At 37.6% G+C, this 22,952-nt stretch overlaps 1 protein-coding gene across 4 annotated transcripts in view; it reads right to left on the bottom strand.

The window, feature by feature from the left end:
* Positions 1-22,952, bottom strand: part of CDK14 (cyclin dependent kinase 14) — a 353,941-nt gene that overhangs the window by 203,811 nt on the left and 127,178 nt on the right. For all 4 annotated transcript variants that reach the window (XM_069859622.1, XM_069859619.1, XM_069859621.1 and 1 more), the window contains 2 exons: positions 16,492-16,586; positions 2,034-2,096 (listed from right to left, as the gene is read on the bottom strand). In XM_069859622.1, the coding sequence (XP_069715723.1) occupies positions 2,034-2,096; positions 16,492-16,586 (158 nt within the window). The remainder of the gene's footprint in view (positions 1-2,033; positions 2,097-16,491; positions 16,587-22,952) is intronic.

Raw genomic sequence — 22,952 nt, 5'->3', positions numbered from 1 at the left:
GATTCAGAAGAGTGATGCATTAGCAAGCCCAATTATCTATGTATGCCTATCCTCCTCAAAGACAAGCTCACCAGGCCCAGATACGATCAAGAAAAAGAAGTACAGTATGTGAATTATGATGTCTTCTCAGCAGGGGACAATTACAGCTACAGTGACTACTGTGTGTTAGATCTTGAGCAATACAGCACTGCAGCCTTGGAGTAGTCTTACAAACCTGAAGCAGCAGGAAGAACTTTCAAAGCCAGTCTTAGCTTATCCCAGACCTCAGATAGCCAAATCTAAAAGTATCCACACAGGGAAATAAAACACAAACTCGTTTTAACAAGCACATTCAGCACATAAAACTCTGCTTAGGAAACTAAGCAGTGAAGAAAGCTCACAAGTTTTAGTGGTCACAAAGCAGGTAGCACCACACACACCTGCAGTCATCTCGATGTGCCACACTCACAGTGAAGCTTGTACCAGGACCAGAATCATGGGCTTTCCCTGCCAACGCTAGCAAAATGTTTGAGTGACAGTCATACATTATAAGGACACTAGCTTGCAGCACACACACAGTTTCAAAAATAATTTTTTTTATCATTTGGTCAAATACAAATATTCAGGAAGAGTTTTTCTGGTTTGGTTTTTTTTTTAAGATGGTAACTGTTCTCAGTGAAATAATACGGAAAATTAATCAATTTATATATAGAATCATAGAATAACCAGGTTGGAAGAGACCCACCAGATCATCGAGTCCAACTATTCCTATCAAAAACTAAACCATGCCCCTTAGCACCTCGTCCACCTGTGCCTTAAACACCTCCAGGGAAGGTGAATCAACCACCTCCCTGGGCAGCCTGTTCCAGTGCACAGTGACCCTTTCTGTGAAAAAGTTTTTCCTAATGTCCAGCCTAAATCTCCCCTGGTGGAGCTTGAGGCCATTCCCTCTTGTCCTGTCCCCTGTCACTTGGGAGAAGAGGCCAGCACCCTCCTCTCTACAAGCTCCTTTCAGTTGTAGAGAGAGCAATGAGGTCTTCCCTCAGCCTCCTCTTCTCCAGGCTAAACAACCCCAAAACTATGATAATCTGGGGGCGGGGGGGGACACGACGACCAAACAAAACACCCCACCACAATTTTTCTGGTTTTAAATATTTTATTTTCTTAAACTAAACAGGCCTTCTGAGTTTTGCAGGAAAGAGGGATTTATTTTTTGCCATGAACTTCTCAATTTCAAGAAACTACGTACCAAAATAAAGCCTTCAGCATGACAAGTGAAGATTTAAACACGTCCAAAGTAGAACAAGAATGGGACTGATGTCAAAGTGCAAGACAAGTGTAACAAATATAATCTGGGTGATCTATACACACACAACATACTCTGCATGTCTGATTGGCTTCTATTTGATGCTAAAATCATTTGGCTGACTTCCCAGAAAGTAACTGGATCAAGTCTCTACCAATCTATCCTTCCACTGAATCCTGCAAATAAACTCCCATGTTCCTGTGTGATGATTCTCTACCTTAGCAGGAAAACTTCTTAAAAACTGAGATCATCTACGAAAATGCTTCATCAAAATCAGTAAGCAAAAAGATTAAGAAAGATTTTTTACTCACATAAAAAGCAGTACATTCAGCCAATATAATTAATTACAGTTCCCTCAAACTCAGTCAACGCACAATTACTTACCTCACTGAAGATCTAGTACTGACATCCTAAAGCAAAGTCTCTCAGGGCTTTAAAGGGTGGTATTGTCTTGTTGTAAGAGCAAATGTTTGAATGGAGGGGAGGGGTTACCAACACCATAACAGGTGTTTCCCCATATATTCTGGCTCTGGATCAATTTTACAGACTTCAGAAGTTGTTTTGTGGGAATTTTCAAATACTTGCATTCATAATTATTCTTAAATAAAAATATTTTAAAATATAGTTCATATGCCAACCATTTTTCTTTTACCTAATAATCAGTTTCTTTGAAACAACCAACACAACATTGTACACAAAGCTACTGTTACTGCATTTGCCTTGAATGTGTGCACTTTTTGCCTCTTACCTTCACATTTTCTGGATGAAGCCCTCCAGGGTGTTTGTCCATGTACTGACATAAATCAGTGTGCTAAAAGAAAGTCAGAGGGAAAAAAAGTGTATTAATATCTGTATGACTAGAGCAATAAATATCCTTCTACTTCAGAATGGACAGAACAAATGAAAAATAAGATTTTTCAGACACACGTGGGCATATACACACTTGTACCTTTACACTCCATTTTATTATTAATATTATTAACCTTGGTAACTTGACTGATATTAATATTCAAAAAATGTAAATTTTTTTTTCCTAACATCCTGTATACAGTAAATCAATTACTTGCATTTTGGTATCATTTTATACCTTGTAAGGCCAATCCATCAATACCATAAAGGTAATATCTGGAGGGAAGAGAGAGAACCCAAAATGCTCCTCTCATGATTCACATTAAGACACTGCCTTTTAAATATCATTTTATGGTGATCCTAGACTTAAGACATCTTAACAGTTTAGAAATTAAAAGGCATTGCATATCAGAGTACTGAATATCTTCCAACTCAAAAAGACGCACATACTATGCACATGTACTACTATTAATTACATATACTTTAGAAAACAGCTTCACAGAAGACTCAAAAGTTTAGGTTTTCACTTCATAGTTGATCTGCTTGCACAATGCAACTTCTGGAATGATGTTAAGAATAAACAAAGCAAAAATATGCACTAGATTAACCACCAGAAACTCAAGAGACTGGCTCTGCCTTCCACATCTGGTTTCTGAACACATCTGGTAAAAATCATCCAGCATTCCTTGAAAAGCTAACTTGGCCATACCTGCCTCACACACAGACCAGCCCAACCAAATACAGGCAGTTTTCAAGGTGTGATTTTTGGACAAAAGTTGCCTTCAACATACCAGAATGGTTTCTCTGTGCAGCATTTCTGAGATCAAGAGCCACCCTCTACTGCTCTTTTGCAGAATTATCATACACATATATAGGAAAGTTCACATCTTATAATTAAGACAATTAGTGCTAGTCACAATTATTCTGTATAATCTCCTCTTCTGAAGTCACGAACAACAAAAACACCCTATGCGATGCATTGGTTGACTAGGCTGGGCATTAGCACACCTTTTTTGGGGAACTCGTACACAGCTTCAAAAGACTGAGCACCCTGAAATTCCCTGGGTCCCAAAATGAAAACAGTCAGTATCACAACAGCAGAAAGCATGCTCAAACAGGCAAACTACATTAAATACAACACAAAAGAGCTTCATCCAAAACACAAGCCACAGCAAGCAACATTTAATTTATAGTTAACACATCACTGAATGTATTTATATAGAAAACTTAAAAATACACCTCTACTAACTAGTAGTAGTAAGTAGTAAGTGTAGTGCATTTTGCATAGACTCCATATTTATCTTAAAGACTTATTTCTAGCTTCTGTAAAATCTTTAACCACTTCAGGTACATATTCCTCTTCCATTTTCCCAGTCAGTTTCCTGGGACTGTATCAATAAGCCACACCAAAAAATGGATCAGTCATCCTTCAGTATGCATCAGTTTACCTTGTTTTGCTGTCTCAATACTGAGGAAACATACTTGAGCAAGTCCAGAGGAGGGCCACAAAGATTCTAACACTGTATTCAGAGTTACATGGCGAGTCACAGCAATAAGCTGATTTTTATTTCCAAAATACTTGTAATGAATCGTGAGGATAACTCCTTTTTCTTCAAATTCAATTTCAGTTATTTTTGGATGCATTTCCTCCATGCATGAACATTAACTACGATCACATTTGTGTTATGCGTAATTCATCTCCTCTTCCTAACCCACAGATCAGGACTACTAGCGGCCTGGTATAACCTTCTGTGTTTGTAGTTCTCTCCTTCAAAACCTGTTTGCCTGCATCCATCTAAAATTTCAAGTAAGCAGAAATTTCTACAGAATCCTGGAAACATTACAAAATCAATTGTGCAGAAGACTCTTAGTACCTATTTTTTTTCCTACACACACATGCTACAGGCACAGAGAAACCTCTACCAAATCTTCAGAAAACAGAAATGTAAAGTATTTTCTGCTCAAATCTTTCAAGAACTCACCCTCATAAAACTAAGTTACAGTCCTTCTCAAGAAAGCAACTAAACACTACTGAACCAAACAGAAAAGCAACTTATAAAGTTATAGTACGGTGTTCTTCACTTAAAGAAGGTAGAGGGAAGCAAAGGCAGCATCAGCTGCTCTTGCTTTCCCAAGGCAGGGACTCAGTACACATTGAATTATATATGAGTATAGCCAGCAAAGCTGACAGCGCTGCAGAGACAGCTATTTCTAAACCTCTTTTCCCTTTTGTCAGGTAAGTGTCTGCTGCAGTGCTTGTGTGCTCAACTGACACAGAAGGAGACGACATGAATGCAAGTTTCAGGAGAGCATTAAAAAAAAAAAAAATAAGAGAGAGTAAACCAGACATAAACAGTGTTCTAATGGTATTCCATTAAATTGGTACCATATAGACAAACAGCATTTTTCTTCAAGCTGTATTTAGAAATAGAATGCTTTCCCAAGTGTAACGGTGGTTGCAGATACAGCATTGCAGATACAACTCTGACACTAGACTCTTTGCTGTAGTTACCACCTTGATTAATAAAATACACAACCTAAAGAAAAATTCAAGATATAATTACATGTTCGCAATAAAATAAAATTATGCTAAAACAAGGTAAGAAGACCAGAAACAAACTGACCAACACATCTTTCACAGTCCTTTCTCTACTGTCTCAGAGGGTGAGGACACCTCACAGGGAAGCAGGATGCTTTTTGAACACAGTGCAGAAACTTCCAAGTAATTGCAAGAATCTATCACACACATCCTGATCCCAGATGGACCTGGCTAGACCAACTCTGCTTCGAGCTAGCTTTTAATAACTCTATCAGCCACACTGTTAATCCCCAACACACATAAATCACTACAAATAGTCCCATGCTGACAAAAGATATATTTTATCTTAAATTCAAAATCCCATTCATTCCTGCTCTTAACACTCCACTAGTTTACCCACACATATGTATACAATCTATTAGCACTTATCTCTTTATAACAACTACATAAAAATATTAAATAGAGATAAATGAAGTTTCCATAGTGAAGAATTCATAAGCTAGGGAAGTTCAAAATTAACAGTGTTTATCCAACCTTTTATTTGTTTCTCTAATAAACATACATTATGATAACTTTTTAAATGTGTAAGGTGATCACACAACTTTTTCCCCTCAGAGGATTAGACATACTCACTGAACAGAACAGGAGGGACTTGATTACAAAGCAGCTGTGCTGGTTTTCTGGTTTGTTTTTTTCTTTCTGTTCTTGCACAGCTTGTAGTCTCTGGCTTATTTACTACTTTGAAGGCAGAAATAGCAGTCTCATAGGCTTTCCTGCCCTGCTTATTGCTACACCATTCACATGCTTCACAAACGTAAAATAATTTCATAGCAATCCAGGGGAGATGTGGCATTATTCCCTTTTATCTGCCTGGGAATTGAAGCAAAGAGAAAAATATTCTTAAATATCATTGATTTGAGGAACTACGTTTAAAGCCATTTGGTTTTGACTTTTCAGAGTATTTGGCACTATTTTGCCTTCTGTGTTTTCACTCACTTCAGTTCCAACTATGAGTGTATAACACTACTGCAAGAGAGACTGAGAATCTCATGCTGCATTGCAGAAGTCAGTCATATCCAAACTGCAACGACAGCAATTTACAGTAACATAAAATTGTTGTGATTATGAAGATTCCCAGTGAAGAAGGGGCGGAACCCAGTTCTCTACAGCAGTATTACCCACCTTACCTTGAAACGATACTTTGAATGAGACACGAACACTAGAAGACACCCTAATTCCAACACCCACAAAAAATCAGAGAAGTTCAACAATCACTGTATGTCTTGCCCACAGTCCTCTGCAGAGCTGCACAACAGGCTCTTGTGCAAGGATGGGAAAAGGAGATTGCATAGACCATCTTTATCTTGTCATTGACCTATTTTAAGAACTTGACTTCACCACCTCACTAACACAACAATGTTTTGGGCATAATCTCTGATGCTTTAAAGTGAACAACTTGATCTTTCCTACAGGGATGCAATCTACAGTATCTGAAGTTGTGAAAAACTAAAGCCAAGTCTTTGAGAGGCGGTGGGGGGGAACATTCAAAGGCTTGGTTCTTGAGTATAAATGATGATTTTTCTGAAGCTTATCACTTGATCAAATTTGGGGCAATTTGCAGAATTACAGCTCAATGCCACTCACACAAAAAGTCTACCCATTCTCCAAATGCCAAGCCCACACTATAAGGCTTAAATGCTTACAATAAGTGCCCTCCAGATACAGGTTTGAGACACCTCAGCCATTTTGGCTGAAATTAAAAATAAATCTAAGAAACCTGAAGCAGACTTATCTTATTTCTTCGTAACTTGTAGTTTACCAAATCATGCCAGAACATCATTGCTCCAGGGCTGTGACTTGACTTCAGGCTTCTGGCACAAAGTCCTTATGAAGGCTCTATCAAGCCTTTTTGCTACCTTTTCTCAGCAAGCTAAAAGACAAACCCTTTCCCTCAGTGCACATCTCAAGGAACTAGACCTCCTTTAGGAAACCCCTGACCCTTCCTGGGGTGAATGGCACGAGTTCTGGTTAGACAGAGAACACACAATGCCTCCTAGGACAAGGAAGAGAAAATCCATGCTCAGCTATGTTAGTTCTGTCATTCTCCTGTTTCCAAAGCGTAATTAGAAGCACATCAGAGAACGCACAACTTTGACCCAAACTTCAAGGAATTTAAAATATTTTCCGTCCTCTGATGGGAACAAGTATCACAACTTCTAAAGATACACGAGAGAATCGGGGAGAGATTAAGTTACTTACCCAATATAACTGCTCAGAGCATGAATAAAAATCAATAAAGCAGTACAAGGATTAAGGAAAATCAAGCTTGGGTCAAGGAACAAGAGAAAAAACAGAAAAATTCCTCCACACACCATCAACTACCATGACAATACTACAAAAGTTTTCATTTACCTTACAGTATATTTCTTCATGGGAGCCTGAAGACAATGAATTGGGGTTTTGCTTTAAACTTCTGGCAGCATATAAGAGTATGAAGGTCATTTCTATTCAGCAAGACTCTGGTTTATGCTAGTACACATGTGTGTTTATGTTTGTGAGCATACTGTGTATAAGCATCTGCTGAAGGGAAAGAATCTAGGCTGGTATTTATACAGCTGAAGCAAAGTTTACATACATTGCATCCTACTTCTGGAAGAGAGAAAGTATGCAAACAGAAAAAGAATAAGGCAAACATTGATAGTTCAGGCTCCTCCCTTCTCTCCTTGAAGAAAGAATTCTAATTATGAATAGATGAGTAAGCCAGAAGCTATGAATGTCCTCAGAGCTGCTCCTTGCTTTGCTTTAATGTCAACTATTTTGCTCAGCTATCTTGCTCAGAAATCAGAGACTCTGCTACCAAACACAAACACATTCAGACAAAGGACAGGACATCTCCTTTGAAAGGCACAGCCATGACATGAAACGAGCTCTACTTTGCCAGCCCTTTTCCATAATAATAACTTGACTGTCATTCTCTCATAATTAAATTAGTCACTTTTACTTCCCATGCAATACATTCTCTTTCCTTCCTCTTCCTTGGTCATGATAAATCTCCATGTGACTTAGCTGTCCCATAATTCTGCCTAATTGGTTTCAGCTGTCATTTTTGAAGCTGAGATGCACGGAGAGCCTGGGGCTTGTGAATGGAACAGGAAGCATTTCCAACTGCATTCCCATCATGTAAAACCAGCAATGTGAAAGAACCCTTCCATTAAAACAAAAACGGGAGTATTTGGCTGCCAGCGATGCCATCATGCAGCAGACAGATTGTGCTGCTCCACTGAGGCAGCAAGGCTGTTGTGAGCCATTCTTCTCTGCTCAAAGGAGAGCACACATTATTTATGCCCTAGCAGTTTTACTGACTAAAATACTTTCCCTTTTGTTACCAACAATATCTTAAACTGATAATATAATTTACCAAGAAAAGCACAGGCAGGAGGAATATTTGAAGTGACAGGAGAACAAAGAAAAGTTAATGCTATTTAAATGGCATGTATACTCCAACCTAAGTGGTCTGCATGTTACTGCACCACTGTTTAAACTAATTTCATGTTGCTGGCATTTTCAAAAGTGTCATAGACCTTCATTTTCGAGTATTTCTATGTCTTTCTATAATTCAATTGCTTTCCCCTATGGCATTAGCCATGCTGTCAAAAAATACCCTACAAGCTATCTCAGGGTGATACCTAAACAACTTGCAGAAAAACAGCAGAAGGCAACAGCAGCAGCTGGGCTGAGCAGCAGGGGAAAGATATTTATTAGGGATTCAAGAAAGAAAAAAAACACCCCACAAGACACGTTTAATGAAAACAACTATGCTAACAGATGTTTCTAGTTCCTTGGATTTCTCTCACACTGTCAGCAAAGATAAATATACTTCAACGCACAGGAACAACACTATATAGAAAAGGAGGCTTGGAGCTGGGGGGAGTACATAATACATATACAAATGTACCTGGAAGCCCCAGAGAGAAAAGGGAATGCACAGTTGTCTGATTTGGGGTTACTATTGGAAAACACATATTTATTTATTGATACAGGGTCTCTGTTTGTTACACAGAGAACAGTCTGGCCTATGGCTCTGGGGAATAAAACATACACCACCATGGAAAGAATTGCTGAATGAACTAGATCTTCAACAAAATACAGTTTTTCTAAAGATGCTAGTTTATTCTCTTCCTTATTTTCTGGTGACCTTCATAATTGTACCAGCTTTGTTTCCTTAGTAAATCAGGTTGGAGAGACAGTAAACAATTTAATGAGATTTTTTTAAGAAAAGAATGAAATCTCAAAAATCAGTAGGAATTTCTGTTTAGTATAATGAAAATCTAGGAGCAGAACATCAGCTTGTGTAAACTGTGATGAACTTACAGCCCCCAAAGTCAACAGAGCTGGAACAATTTTTACAATCTCAGCAAGCTCTAATACAGGTTCCCACACAGATGTGCATATGTATTTTTTATTTAATTTGCTAAGTCATTAGGTTTCCACAGCACTGACCTATATCCATTATATCCACTATTATCAAACATAGATATTAAAAAAAAAAAAAAGAAGATACAAGAAGTCTCTTGTTAGAGCATGGCAGATATCCCTAAGCTTATGGTGAGAGTAAGCACCTCAGGACCTCATAACCAGAACACATACCCAGCAGGGAGGCTGACAACCCACACACAGCCACAGAATGTCAGTTATCTACACTAACACTGACATAGTCCTGGCCGTGAATGATACAGGTATACCTACACAAGCTGAGTTGGCACAAGACCCTCTGCTAAGGTGGTGTGCTTAGGCTACAAAGAAATTACTGTCTTCAGGGTATGAAAAAAGCAGCGCAAACACTTCCTTTAAAAGCTTCAGCATCCCATGCTATCTCTTCACACTGACTGACTGTTTTCTGCCATGCCTCCTAATCCCAACTGTACATGCACGATTATAAGATTAATAAAATTTTTATAGGAAAAGTTGCAGTTCAGACTGTTAAGTACACAAAAGAAAAAATATCTTCCATGGATCGTAATCTCTCTACTCCAAGCAGTAAAACAAAAAAAATGAATAGCCCTTTTTGACTTTCAGTTGTTGGCTTCATTTGCTACTCAAGCTTGATCCTCAATTCCTCTTTTGCATTGTTCTTTAATTATTTTTAATATCACAAAACTATGAACATATTATAAATGTAACTGCAATTACTATCTCTTAGTTCTAACTCCAGGATGTTTTTTATTATTATTTTGCCAGAACTGCTCACCCCAAGTTTCTCTTCTTAAAAATTTGAAAGATGTTATCTAACAACATGATTAGTTTAATACAAACCCGCATAATCCTAGTTCAGGAAGGAATATCTATGATTAAGACTTAAAATGACGGCAATCATTATTCATTGAAGAGCCAAGTTTTGGGTTGGTGGCCTCTTCGTTTTCAATCTGAATAAATCAGAGCTCCTCATTTCAAGAGGAATTAAACAGCAGTTACAACCCACATTATTAAAGTCTGAGAAAAAAGTTTAATTGATTGGCCAGTCTCTAATACAAGCTGAGATACTGCCAGATTTCACCTCAGAGGCACCTGGACAATGCCAGTCTATTACTGCAATTAAAGGTTAAGGAATGTGTGAGATGCCACCAGAAGATTACTGATGGCAGAGCTGTCCAGAAATCTATAACATAGAAATAATCAATTACTAAAAAAAATTAAATACTAAAAGTACAAGATTTTTTTGTTTTGTTTAAAGCACTAAAATAAACCGAAATATTGTTTCCCTGATACAGGAAAGTAACAGTGATTTAACTTCACTGAATGACTACAAGTATTCATATTAAACTGATAAAAACTAAGATGCAGATACACATGAAAAGCATCTCAAAAAAAAAATCAACTTCCGTCTGCCTACTAGCAATGACATCATTCTGCTGATTATTTATCTAAACTGTCTTTAAAGATTGTCAGTATTAGAAAAGCCATCATTCTATATTAGCTTCTTTAGTGCTTTACTATCATTGCCTTTATCTACAACATATTTAAAGGTTTGTAACCATCTTATCCCTTTCTTCCCCTAACTCTATAAACAGCCCTACTTTGACTTTTACTCAGAAGCCTTTATTTGTAGATGTTTGGTCATTCTTGGATTTCCTCCTTTCAGACCTCCAGTTAAATCATATTTTCCTTGTACTTACAAATTTGCCATTTTGAGTGATGGCCTTACTTGTATTGAGTAGAGTGGTTTTGATTTGGTTTTGATGGACTACAATAACACTTGAAATTTTTATCTGTAATTTAGGAAAAAATTGAGATCTGTCAGGAGATAGAATATCTCGCTTGATTTCCAGTGTTCCGTTTGTCAGCTCAACTCTGGATGTTTTTAATGCTTTGATTTTGTTGTGTTGGGTTTTTTTTAATACTTAAGAAAAAGAAGAATAAATGATAGATGCTAGTTATTAAATGGTGCAAAGCACACTGAAAATCTAAGCAATATTTGAAAAATTATAAAAAACATCAGTAAACTGAACGAATCATAGATGTTCAGATACACGCAGACTGCCAATCTGCTGGACTGTAAATCTTGGTTAATCTTATCAGCACCTCTCTTCATCAGTGTGCACTCTCCATATGAAGTCTACACGAGCTTTGGGAGATTCTGCAAAGTCAGGATGATGAGAGAAACTGAGTAGCATCTTTCTTCCCCCCATTAGACCTGTATAAACTACTTAGCCTAGCAGAAGTACTTTTATTTTAAATTTAAATACAATTTTTCATTACTTCTTTCCTGCTGATTCTAATGCTTCGCACATTCTTTACCTCTCAGAAAGCACCAAGCAATTTCCTTCTGAAATCTCTTCTGAATTCCTACCTCCCAAGGCTGACATTGTTTGCATTTCCAAACAATACTTGGACATCAGCAGCTCCTGTCTCTGATCTGCTCATTAAAACATGAAAAACAAGGCTTTCCCAAAAGCAGCCTTCCCTTACTGCCCCTTCTCAATAGCAGAGAATTTCCTTTCACACTGCTTCCTCTCAGCCTTATTCTGTGATCTTTTGACTGCAATTAAAGTAGCACAACTTAGGGCAAGCCTGGGGCACAAGGCAGTGGTTAAACCAACAGGGGAATGGCTCCTTCTCCAGTAAAGGCAAATGGAAACTACAAAATTCAACTGCTCCCATACCCTCAATGAGCTTCTTGCAGTGGATGAAACATGTTCACAGCAAGCAAGGGTGTCTGTGAAAGGGTGGTAGGAGGCATCTGGCTTGTTGTAGTGCTGCACTAGCTTTCAGGCCTTGACTACTGTTGCTGGACAAGCAACTTGACCTCAAACAGGAAGAAAATGGCCCATCACTTCACTCTCACACTAAAATAACGTAATGTAGCCTCAAAATAACTCTCAGTCAAGGATTAGAAAACTCCTCCTTCCTTCTTGTGCCCAGTTTCCCTTATTTCCTCCAGGTATTAAGCACTGCTGAACTATCCTAGTGATCAGAGCTCAAAAGCATCTCTGCGACTCTACTGATTTTGCCCAGTCTCTCATCCAGTAAAATAATATGGCTTTGTTTGTTTGTTTCACAAGTACGCAATGCCATTCTACCTCTAGGTTCAACACACGTTCCCTAATAAAATAAATAAAACCAGAAAACCTTAGTGTTCAATCTAAACTATCAATTTATAAGAAATTCAAAATTTTCAGTGCAAATTTTTTTTATCCTTTTAGGTAAGAAGTATTGGCCATTTCTTTGCGAAATACTTTTCTAAGATGGCCCATGACAAATTCAACATCTCAGGTTTTGGAACTTCACCTCTGTAACTCTTAATTCTGACACACAGTATATATCTCAATTTCCAATCAGCATTAAAATAAGAAACTCACAACTATTTTTTTCTTGCAGGAAACGAGAGGAAAAGACAATTAATGAACTTTATTAAGACAACTCATTGTATAACAACCTTTTTAGCTGCAGTACTCAAGCAATGAGATTTAAACTTTTGTCTTTAATGGAAGTCATTTTTAAGAAGGAAAAACATACACAGATTAAAATAGGCATGGTAATTGAAAATGCTTGGGTTTAAATTATGCTGTTGGATTAGTCTGGAGCTTTTTCACTGCTGAGGCAGAAATAATGTTACTCACTACTCATACTTCCAGTTATAAATGTATCTGTTCTTGTTTCAAATCTAGTTCATAGATACTGAAAGCAAAAATTATTGCTACACAAGCTCACTTTTATATGGCAAGAATGGGAGAAGTTGCTGGTTCATTTATTGATAATATACTTACATAATTATGCATATTAATAAAAACCTTTTTATCATTCTACCAAGCTTGTAGCATTATGTATTTGTTAGAATTACCTTTCTGCTATTAAGTGTTTCTAAATAGTTATCTTCCTTTTAAATAAACAAGTGAGGGAACAAATGGTTGCAGCTAATTATAATTTTAGAATGAACAGATGTAAGCCCATCCTCAAAGATCTCTCAATATGAGATCTCACCTGTAAAATTCATCATTTCCTCAGGCATAGTTGGCTGTATCAGTGACACTTGCACTGCAGCTGGCATACCCAAAAGGTCACATAAACTAACATCTACATAGAGCCTGGAGAGGAGGGGGACAAAACAGTCACACTACTCCATTGAACAGGTCAGCTGAACTGACCTTTTTTCTTTTGGAAGTCATTACAGTCTCAGATACCATATGCAAAAGGTGTGAAAATTTCACATTTTGTTTTCTGGTCTTGTTTAGGACATCCTAGTCAACTACACAGAAATGATTTTTGCTATCATTCATACATGAAAGATCATCAACCCTTCAGGTTTTGCAGAGGTGATTCCAAGCAACTCATCCTCAAAAATCCTCAGGTAATAAGCCACAGTTCTCAGTCACCCAGTCACATAATTGAACTCTCAAGTTCCTTTTCAGTAGGCTTCAATGACCAAAAATAATCATAGCTGATGTAAGAGACAGCAAAGCATAAAAAGAAATTATGTCATATTAACAAGGTACTGAATATACTAAACAATTTTCAATTAAGTTCTCATTAAAAAGGAACAAGCTCCCCTTCTCTTCCACAGAAATGTACAGTTTCACATTCATCACCAAAATATATGGAGAACGAACTTCTGCATAAGGTCAAAGTTAAAAAGCTCTGTACTGTTTCCATCTGACAGAATTCCATAGGGAAAAAAAATTCTAATTTGAGACACTCAGAGAATTTAATCACTGCCATGTTTCCTTCCAGAGGATATTTTGCTTTCAGCTTTTAACTTACTACTGAAATGCATTGTGCAATGAAAGGTGCTACACGAAATTAAATTTCATTTTACTCTTTCAGGGTCAGCACTGAAACTGAATACCCCTGACAATTCCAGACATTTCATCAGTATTAATTTCCCAATGGAATCACCATTGACCTAGCAACCCAAAGTTTCCATTTTCTGAGAACTCTTGAATCACTAAGTTTTCAATCCTAATTTAATCATGACAACTCTCTCAAACGTTTTTTTCCTTTGTCTGAAACAGCCAAAAGTGATCAATGGCAATACTGTATCAGTTCCATGATGTCACTTTATGAAGTAAATCAAATTCAACCCTTTTTAGGTTTTTTAGGTGACAGTCATTCAAAAATGTACAGCACTGTGTAATTTTAACTGCATGAAAATTGTACTGATTTCAGTACAAATCACTTATATTATTGAGCTAAACCATGTACAGGTGTTAAAAAAAAAAAAAAAGAAATAAACAGCAATTACACACCTAGATTGCAGAGTCAACCAGCAAAAAAAGTGTAGATTTAAATGGGCCACTGTAATTTTTCCTCTACAGATTCATATTATATACTGAATGGGAGCTCTTTGACAAAAGGAACAAAAACAGTCATTGGTATCATGCAACTAAAACCTGTATCATACACACCCACAAGAATTCAATTCAAGGTTGCATGGGCATTCTCAAGCCATAAGCATTATCAGAAAACAGTTATTTGATCAGCCTATAACTTTACATTACCTAACAACAAAAACAGACTTTTACTAAGCGTTTTTTTTATCTCAAGGTACAGGCACAAGTTACATTGTTTTGATACAGCCCCTATGTTGGTTAGTTGGAGAGAACAAAGCAGCCTTCCCCTTTTTCCTCAACATCACCTTGAGAGATTCTGCCCACTAGCCAAAACACTGCAATACTACCTGCATTAATTGATAGAAACCATTACTACATGAGATCCTGAAACAGTTTCAATAGCTATTAAACACCATGGGAATAAAAAGACGCAATCACCAGCAGGATTGATCCCAATAGCACCCGGCTGAAAAGGAAAAAGCAAAGCAAATCCAGAAGAACTAGTCACTGTGTGAAGTTTAGTCTGTTTCTGTGCTTATCAGGGACAGCAACACACTGTAACACATGGCTGGGAGCTAGAGGTCATAAACACTACTATTGGATATAAAATCCAGAATTTTGACATTAGTATAATAGGCAAAAGCATCTATTTTAGGCAGAAACATATTCTATATATGTCATTTCTCAACAGTTCTGATTAATACAGCTAACACAGCCACTGATAAAAGGGACTGTTAAATGTATTCATGTTAATTTATACAAATAAGTCTACACTGACTGTTACGTAAAATCAAATATCAAGCCTTTTCCTATGCTAATTCAGTGTGTAAATCAAGAACAGAAGAACCACCAGTTTTAAGAAAAGGAATTAATTATTCATTAATGTTCTTATATCAGAGGTAAAAAAAACAAAAAAAACCCTACTGCATGCAACTTCTCTGCAGGCTGCTGTAGCTGGACACCCCTATTATTACAGCCTAGCATTTCTGTGTAAGTAGACAAGGAGAATGGCTTCTCCACACAAGATCCTGTGTGTACTATCATGTAAAAACTAAGGCACGCTCCCAAGAAACACACAAGACAATTCATCTGTTTTAAGTAGGAGCATACTAAGAATAAGATCAGTAATCACTGTACTTTATACATGCAGTGTCTTACCGATTACAGCACAATAACAGATACTATACTCAAAATATAACCTCCCCTTAACTCATTTGTTGCTTTTAAATTACATGTTCTTGTGCCCATCTGTGAAAACTGGGAGGTTAATTTGATAGTACACTGCACAATTCCACAGCTAAATGCTGAAGTAGTTCCACATAAATGCCATATGTTTGTCTTAGAAAAGCTAAAAAGATTAATCAGGAAGCCAAGCCCAATACTTTGGAAATTAATACTCCGAACACGCTTAGATCCTTACACTATGTACTACGTAAACTGAAGTTTTAATTAGTAGGTAAAACATTAGTCATGTCAAAAAATAATAATCAAAAATTCTAAATTGCATGCAATAGACTTCTTTTTTACTGACATTGCTTATAAAGACACTATGCACAAGCCAGTCAGACCTAAAGTGATTTAAACTTTTTACATACTTTTGAAGAAGGAACTAGCTGTTAAGCATTTCAGTCCTGTCCTTCTAACCTACATTACCCTCACCTGTTTTAAAGTTACCCAATCACATCCATAAAGAAAAATCTCTAATAAACAAACTATAACTAGGAACCAGAATAAGGAACCAGTTTGAAAAGTCAATTGCACAGTATAATCTCCTTCAAGAGCCCTAGTAGCCACTTCTCCATCTCTGCATCTAACCTAGTCCAGCCTTCCACTTTTAGCCCACTGCACTACAAAACATCATCTCTTACAGCCTATACTCTCCTGAAGTAAAGAGTTATTTTCGCGTGATCCAATTACTGATAGTAAAGACAGCTTTTTTTCATCAAATTCAATACACTCTGGACCATATCCAGAACATCAATTGCTTTACTCACCACATATTCAAACACAAGTGTCAAGGTCTCCTTGGTGTGAATGATGTCATGAAGCAGCACAATGTTAGCATGTTTCAGGCCTTTCAAAAGAGAAGCTGAAAAGCAAAACATACATGTTATCTTAAAAAGAATCCAAATTTTTTACATTGCTGGGCTTTTTCTTTTTAGTGAATTGGATGACTTTTGACATCTAAGTTTCATAACCTGACAACCAATAGTTGTATTTTAATATCTTCTACGTCTGTGAATTCCACACTTTCAGTGTGTTTGAAGATCATTCCTTCCCATTCGGTGCTGTTTTCTCCACCTTGGTCAAACTCAACCTCACTTTTAGATAAAAATGAACTGCAGCTAGAGGTGCTTTACTTACACAGCCTCCAAGTAAATCAAATCCTCACATCTGATCAACCAGACGCCAAGTTTGCTTCTACACTGAAAAAACATATTTTGACCCAGACAAAAGACAAACATGTCTTTTCAAAACATCATCTTTCCTACCCAACACAGAAAAAGCAGCCTTCTCAAACCGCAACAACTAAGCTGAGAATAATGTTTAAAGTAATAATCCTCCTTTTTCTCCAACATACACAGGTTTGATGGAATCATTTGTATTAGCTCATGAGAATAAAGACATGGTATTTTCTCATCACATATTTTTTTATTGGTGCTTGTGTTTTCAGAATACCACCAAATAAAGACTTATCTAGTGAACCTCTAGGCGATCTTCTTATCTGATTTTTTTCCACCATAATACATATTTAATGTTCATACCACATTACATATTTAATGTTCCACAAGACATTGCATATTTTAGCAATATATGCTGACAAGCCATGTGTTGTTACCAGTCTCACACTGTCATTAGTGCCTTGTCATCTCATGCATATATCTGAGGACTATCAGTCACCACAGCAAAGTAAATAACAGATACAAAGTCATGCAAATGTGGCATACTTCGGTACTGAATAACATAGAATTTTCTGCTACCACTATTGTTCTTTTGTTAAATAACATAATGTAACACCAAATACGTGTCTCATTCCACTGTGATGCAAAATGGAAGCTATGGAGCTTCCATGCCACCATTACCCCTTGCTGTCCTACTCAGGGTGGTCCATCACGGCCTGAAGCTGCACCAGGGGAAATTCAGACTGGACATCAGGAAAAGGTTTTTCACAGAAAGGGTCATCAGGCACTGGCAGAGGCTGCCCAGGGAGGTGGTTGAGTCACCATCCCTGAAGCTATTCAAAAGATGGGTAGACGAGGTGCATAGGGACATGGTTTAATGCCAGATAAGAATGGTTGGACTCGATGATCTAAGAAGTCTTTTCCAACCTAGTGATTCTATGATTCATCAGGCTGAGGTAACTCCAGGAGTCACCTGGCTTTGAATTAGGATAAGTAAATATCATTTCTCATACCAGTCTTTAAGAGATCAATCTGACAAGCTGATCACTCTAGGAAGCAACACAGTATCAATGTGGCAATTGGCTGAATCAGCATTCCTCTACAAACATCCTAAGCAGCAAAACTTTGGAATTCATACTAGGCAGAAGGTAGATAATAAAGGCGAAAATACCATACAGCAGCTTCAAAGTGAGTATATCACAGATATCCTGAAAACAGGATGGCAAACCTGCAAGCAAACTCCACGAACAGAAATGAGTCAACCCTTCAACCTGGCTGGAGGAGTGAAAACAATGTTTCAAAAGAGCCTGCACTCCACCATTCAAGCTGTTAAAGCAGTCAGCACAGAGGAATCTTTCCTTTGCTGTGAATATGTTGCTACTGAGATGTAGATCAGCTACTACAATTACAATTATTCTTTTTAAAGATTCGATCAGCGCAGAGCTTTTAATATTCCACAAATTAAGTTTAAGGTTGTTTTTTTTTCTCAAAGGATGACCTGTGCTCAATTTTCATAGGATTATCACCTTAGAATTTGGAGAATTTCTTGGAGTAAAAGCTCAGAAAGATTTATGTTGGGGGTTTTTCTAAAGGACAAGAAACAAAAATTGCTACTGAAACAGGTACTGATACAAAAAAACAGACAATCAAAACAGCTGTTCTGAAAGGTAACTTCCATCAGAAAAGACAACTTTTAACCTGAGGGAATCCCAAGAAGAATTCACCTCTAGTAACTGAGCTATAACCATCTCTTCCCTCAAACCTTGTCAAACAACCATACTTGCAGGAGACTGGGAACACAACTGCCTCCTAGCAGAAGCTGTCAACCTGTATGACCTCTAGTCAGCTTTTGCTGTTCAGAATATCATATGGGTCATTCAAGCTTAAACAGTGCACTGAAGGCAGCTTACCCCACAGTCTTTGCAAATACTGTCTTTCCATCTCTGTCCCCTTCCCCACTTTTATTTATCTTCTCTAATATGCTGTTCTTGCCTTTTCCAGCCTCAATATCTGCCACGTATTATAAGAACTACAAAACATCACCTGCAGGGTGCGATTTCTGTCTTCTCCATTAGTCAGTACAGCAAATAAAATAGGCACAGAGAGCAATATTATCTCAATTGCACTAATTTTACACTACACAAATAAGAAGTAATTCCACTAACAATTTATACTATGAGAAACCAAGCATGATTGGTGAAATAAGAGAATACCCCTGTATGCTCTTCTACCAGGACTCCTACTGTTAAGATTGCCTGTCTTTCTGAAAACACTGCTTTGTTACTTATAAAAAAAAGGGGAGAGGTGAATGTTGTCTGACATAGGAAAGCTGGTTTTGCCTCCACAGAGTACTTTTAAAAACAAAATGAAATATGAACGAATGGTGCTTGGTGTGGGGTTTTTTCCCAGAAACATATCCTTTCGGAACAAACGACCTCCTCTTTTGAGCAACTTTTTGCTCAAAGGGGACAGAACTTCGGATGAACTCTACTAGTTCAAAGACAAAACTCATAAATTCACATCCAAGAGAATGAAAAACAGTCCAGGGATTCTATCAGCATCAGCCTGAGACAAGTCTGACTTCACCTTTGAAGCTGCCAATGCAGCTGCTACTGGAGCTCAGCGAGAAGTCAGGTGCTGCTGTGCCTGGTGTTAATTCTAGAACAAAATACTTCTTCCAGAGTACACAGTCTCTATCCAGTGATTATCATCCACAGATTTCACACAGAGATGTTTTGTTTTGAGAAAAAAAACCCACTAAAATATTATAGAAAAAGCACTGCAACAACTCACAAAAGAAGGACCATTGTACTAGCATGCACCGTATATTTAGCATGTATTTTTAAAAACAAAATTATATAACGCTGCTTCAAAGCTGCTGGCACTCTTTTTTTACCCTCGGCATTAAATGTAAAATAAACAGATGGCAGACTTTTAATTCATTTCCCCAAAGAGTTTTGAGGAGGCATAGCAGCATTTAAAAATAATGCTTTTTTAAAAGAATTTCGACAAAATTTTATATGAACGGGCATGTGTTTCTCTGTCACCTGTGTATGCACATTCTCTAACAGCAAATTCTAGCAGTAAATAACAGGACAGAGGAATTGGTGATGTACTTCAATAATTAGTGAAATCCATAATGATAATTTCTGCAACTTCTACATAAGCTGATGGCTTCAGCCACTAAAAGTACCAACACTCAGCACTTCTCCATCAAGGGCTAATACCCATACTTGCATACCAAAAGAAAACACGTTGCATTTTCTTGAACAACCATCACACACTTTTCCTCCAACAAGGGAATGGTCTCATCTATTATGAGCTCCTGGCATGCTGCCTTATTGCTTGTGTTGGTCAAGGAGCTTTTTGCTGTTCCCAGATGAGCTAGGTTCTAAAGCACACTCACTCCATGAGCAAGCCAAGCCAGATGGACTGCAGCCAACTTGTACCCAAAACGCGAGCAGCATTACTAAATCAATGTTTTGCTCCCTGCAGGGTATGCAGCATCAGCTCAAGCCTGACATTCCATTATTAAAGACTTGCAACTTTTAGATCAGTCTTGACTTAGCGCTAGAAGATCTGGAGTGTTTTGAAAAAGGCTATTCCTGTATGTCCATAAAGTAACATTTCACAGGTGTATGTCAAAATCAACAAAAGTAACTGTTGCTGTCAACTCCTAGGCCACATGCAGAAGAACCTTTTACGAGCAGCACTAGTAAAGATGGCACTCTCGGACACGGCAAGAACGTTAAACTTGAACCACTATTAATTCAGTCTTGCAAAGCCTGCCTATCATCTTGTTCTTATTTTGTGAAAAATCACAAATCTCCATTGCAGCCCTGACAGAAGAATCACCCATAATTTCTAAATTGTTTGATATTTCAGTGAGCTGGGAGCTTTTCTCAGCAGGAGCAGAAGTAACTGCTGCTTATATTCTCAGATTTCCTACTGCATGCAAAGGCTGTGATATTCCTAACATTTTTCTAAGAAGCATAGCTATGGAAATACTTGCTTTGCTTAGTCTACAGTATCTGAGGTGTCCTCTGGGGCTACCACACACCAGTGCTCCCAACTTCCCATGCTACTCTGCCCATGCAGTCTCCATCCTTTCTTGCTGTCACTCTAGAAAGACATCTCTCATTGGTAGAGTTTTACTCTTGAAGACAGTAAAGTGTGCAAAACTTTACTTACAATTATAGCACAGAGACAGGAATTCAGCACTTTGTTCAGTTTGCAATAATAAATGCATAGAGATTTCCTCCTTAGAAATACAGTCCCCAAATCTACACTTTACTGTTTTCCAGTTCACCCTTCTGAAATAATTCAGTATAAGCAAATAGTTTTGCTTTCCTACAACTGTAATATGACAAAATTCAGTTCAGGGAAAACTATACATCCTAGGTAAGATCACACTGACCACAGACATCCCATCTTCTCACCACAGGATACATTCTGCAGAGTGATCATTATTTGTAATCCCAAGTAATTGATTTGAGAGCTGCACACCTATAAATGCACAGAGCTCAGCTTCCACTCTGATCTTAGTGAGCACGATGCAATAAAGATATATAGGTCATTGTTCAGTTTCACAGATTTCTAGGAGGAACTTTATTAATAAGTTTCAAAAGAATCCATGAGCTACAGGCAGAACAGAAAAAATATCATATTGTTCCGATGGGCTCTTATGGAGGCTTAAGTGAATTACCTTCTTTGCAGCCAATTCCAACCTCATGACAGTCTCTTCTAAATTTAACAAATGGCCCTTACTCTAGTTTTCATTAAGTCAAAAAAAAATTACAGCCTAGCATTAAGGAAGTGCATGATGCCTCACATCCTTGCAAGAAAGGATTTGCTAGCCCTTGAACTGCGGGCTGCTTGGCTGAAGAGACTACATTGGATCACACCAGCTGCATCTACCTCCTCAGGCTGAAATTCAGGCTGAGACAATACTTTTAACTAATTAATATTTTTATCTGTGAAACTTCTGCTTGCTGCTCCTCCTTGAAAGTGTAGTATGAATTAAAGAAGAAATACAGAAAAAGTGTGGAACACATAGGCACATTTAGAGGTTGTTCTTGCTAAGGTTGTAGTCCCCTAAGCAAAAGGCAAGTCACAAACCCGCTAAAAACTCTTTGCCTATTTAAATGGAACAAAGCATTGGAATGACTGACAGAAATCAGCTCCCAAAAACACTACACTATATTATTCTATATTATATATAAACACTACGCTATATTATACAGAAGAACGCAGTCATGCTAAATGAATGTCTCTTTCATTATATTCCAGATACAAATTGATGCACTATGTATCTTTCTCAGTGCTCCTCAGACACAAGTACAGATGGAAGCTAAAAATAATGAGACATCATCCTATTAAAGCCAGACTTGGGTAGAAAAAGATGGTAATAATGCTACTTATGTATTGTAGCAGCCAGTCATACCTTGTCTTCACTATCCATTTCAGTAACCAAGGGGAGGAAGCTGTGTAAACCAAAAAAATGTCTGCATGTACGTTAAACTACGTTTCAGGTAGCATGTGAATACTTTTTTATGCAGAGACTAGTACCACCATCTACTAATAAAACTGTCACTGGTTGTTATTAGTCTTGCTATCTTGCTGAATTTCAGACACAGTTTTTGTATAAATAGCTAGCTACCGTAGGATGACTTCTTTGGAAGTTTTCAGTCTAAAGAGTTCCTCCCATCTCCCAAAAAATAGGCTTTAGTAACAACTTCTGAAACCCACTGAGTAACTTCCCCCTTGAATAAACACACCTCTAAGCCGCATATTCTGGAGTAGACTCATAATCTGGAAATGCAAAGGCCTTTAAAATAGGAATACACATTTTGCCATCTCCAAGAAAATCCTCTAAATTTGGTTGTTAAAAGCTTTTGAAACCGCCTCTTTGAGTGAGACAAAGTTTCAGCAGTGTGAAAGGAAGAAGGAATACAGAAAAGGGGAGACAGCATGAGGCGACGTGATCCAAAGTGGAAGCTAGAATGGCTAGGCATGGGGAAGGAAAAGACAGAGAACAATCAAATAGCCTTCAC

Source organism: Phaenicophaeus curvirostris, chromosome 6, assembly GCF_032191515.1.
Source record: "Phaenicophaeus curvirostris isolate KB17595 chromosome 6, BPBGC_Pcur_1.0, whole genome shotgun sequence".
Lineage (NCBI taxonomy): Eukaryota > Metazoa > Chordata > Aves > Cuculiformes > Cuculidae > Phaenicophaeus > Phaenicophaeus curvirostris.
The sequence above is the reverse complement of the archived record's forward strand: the minus strand, read 5'-3'. Positions and strand labels throughout refer to the sequence as shown.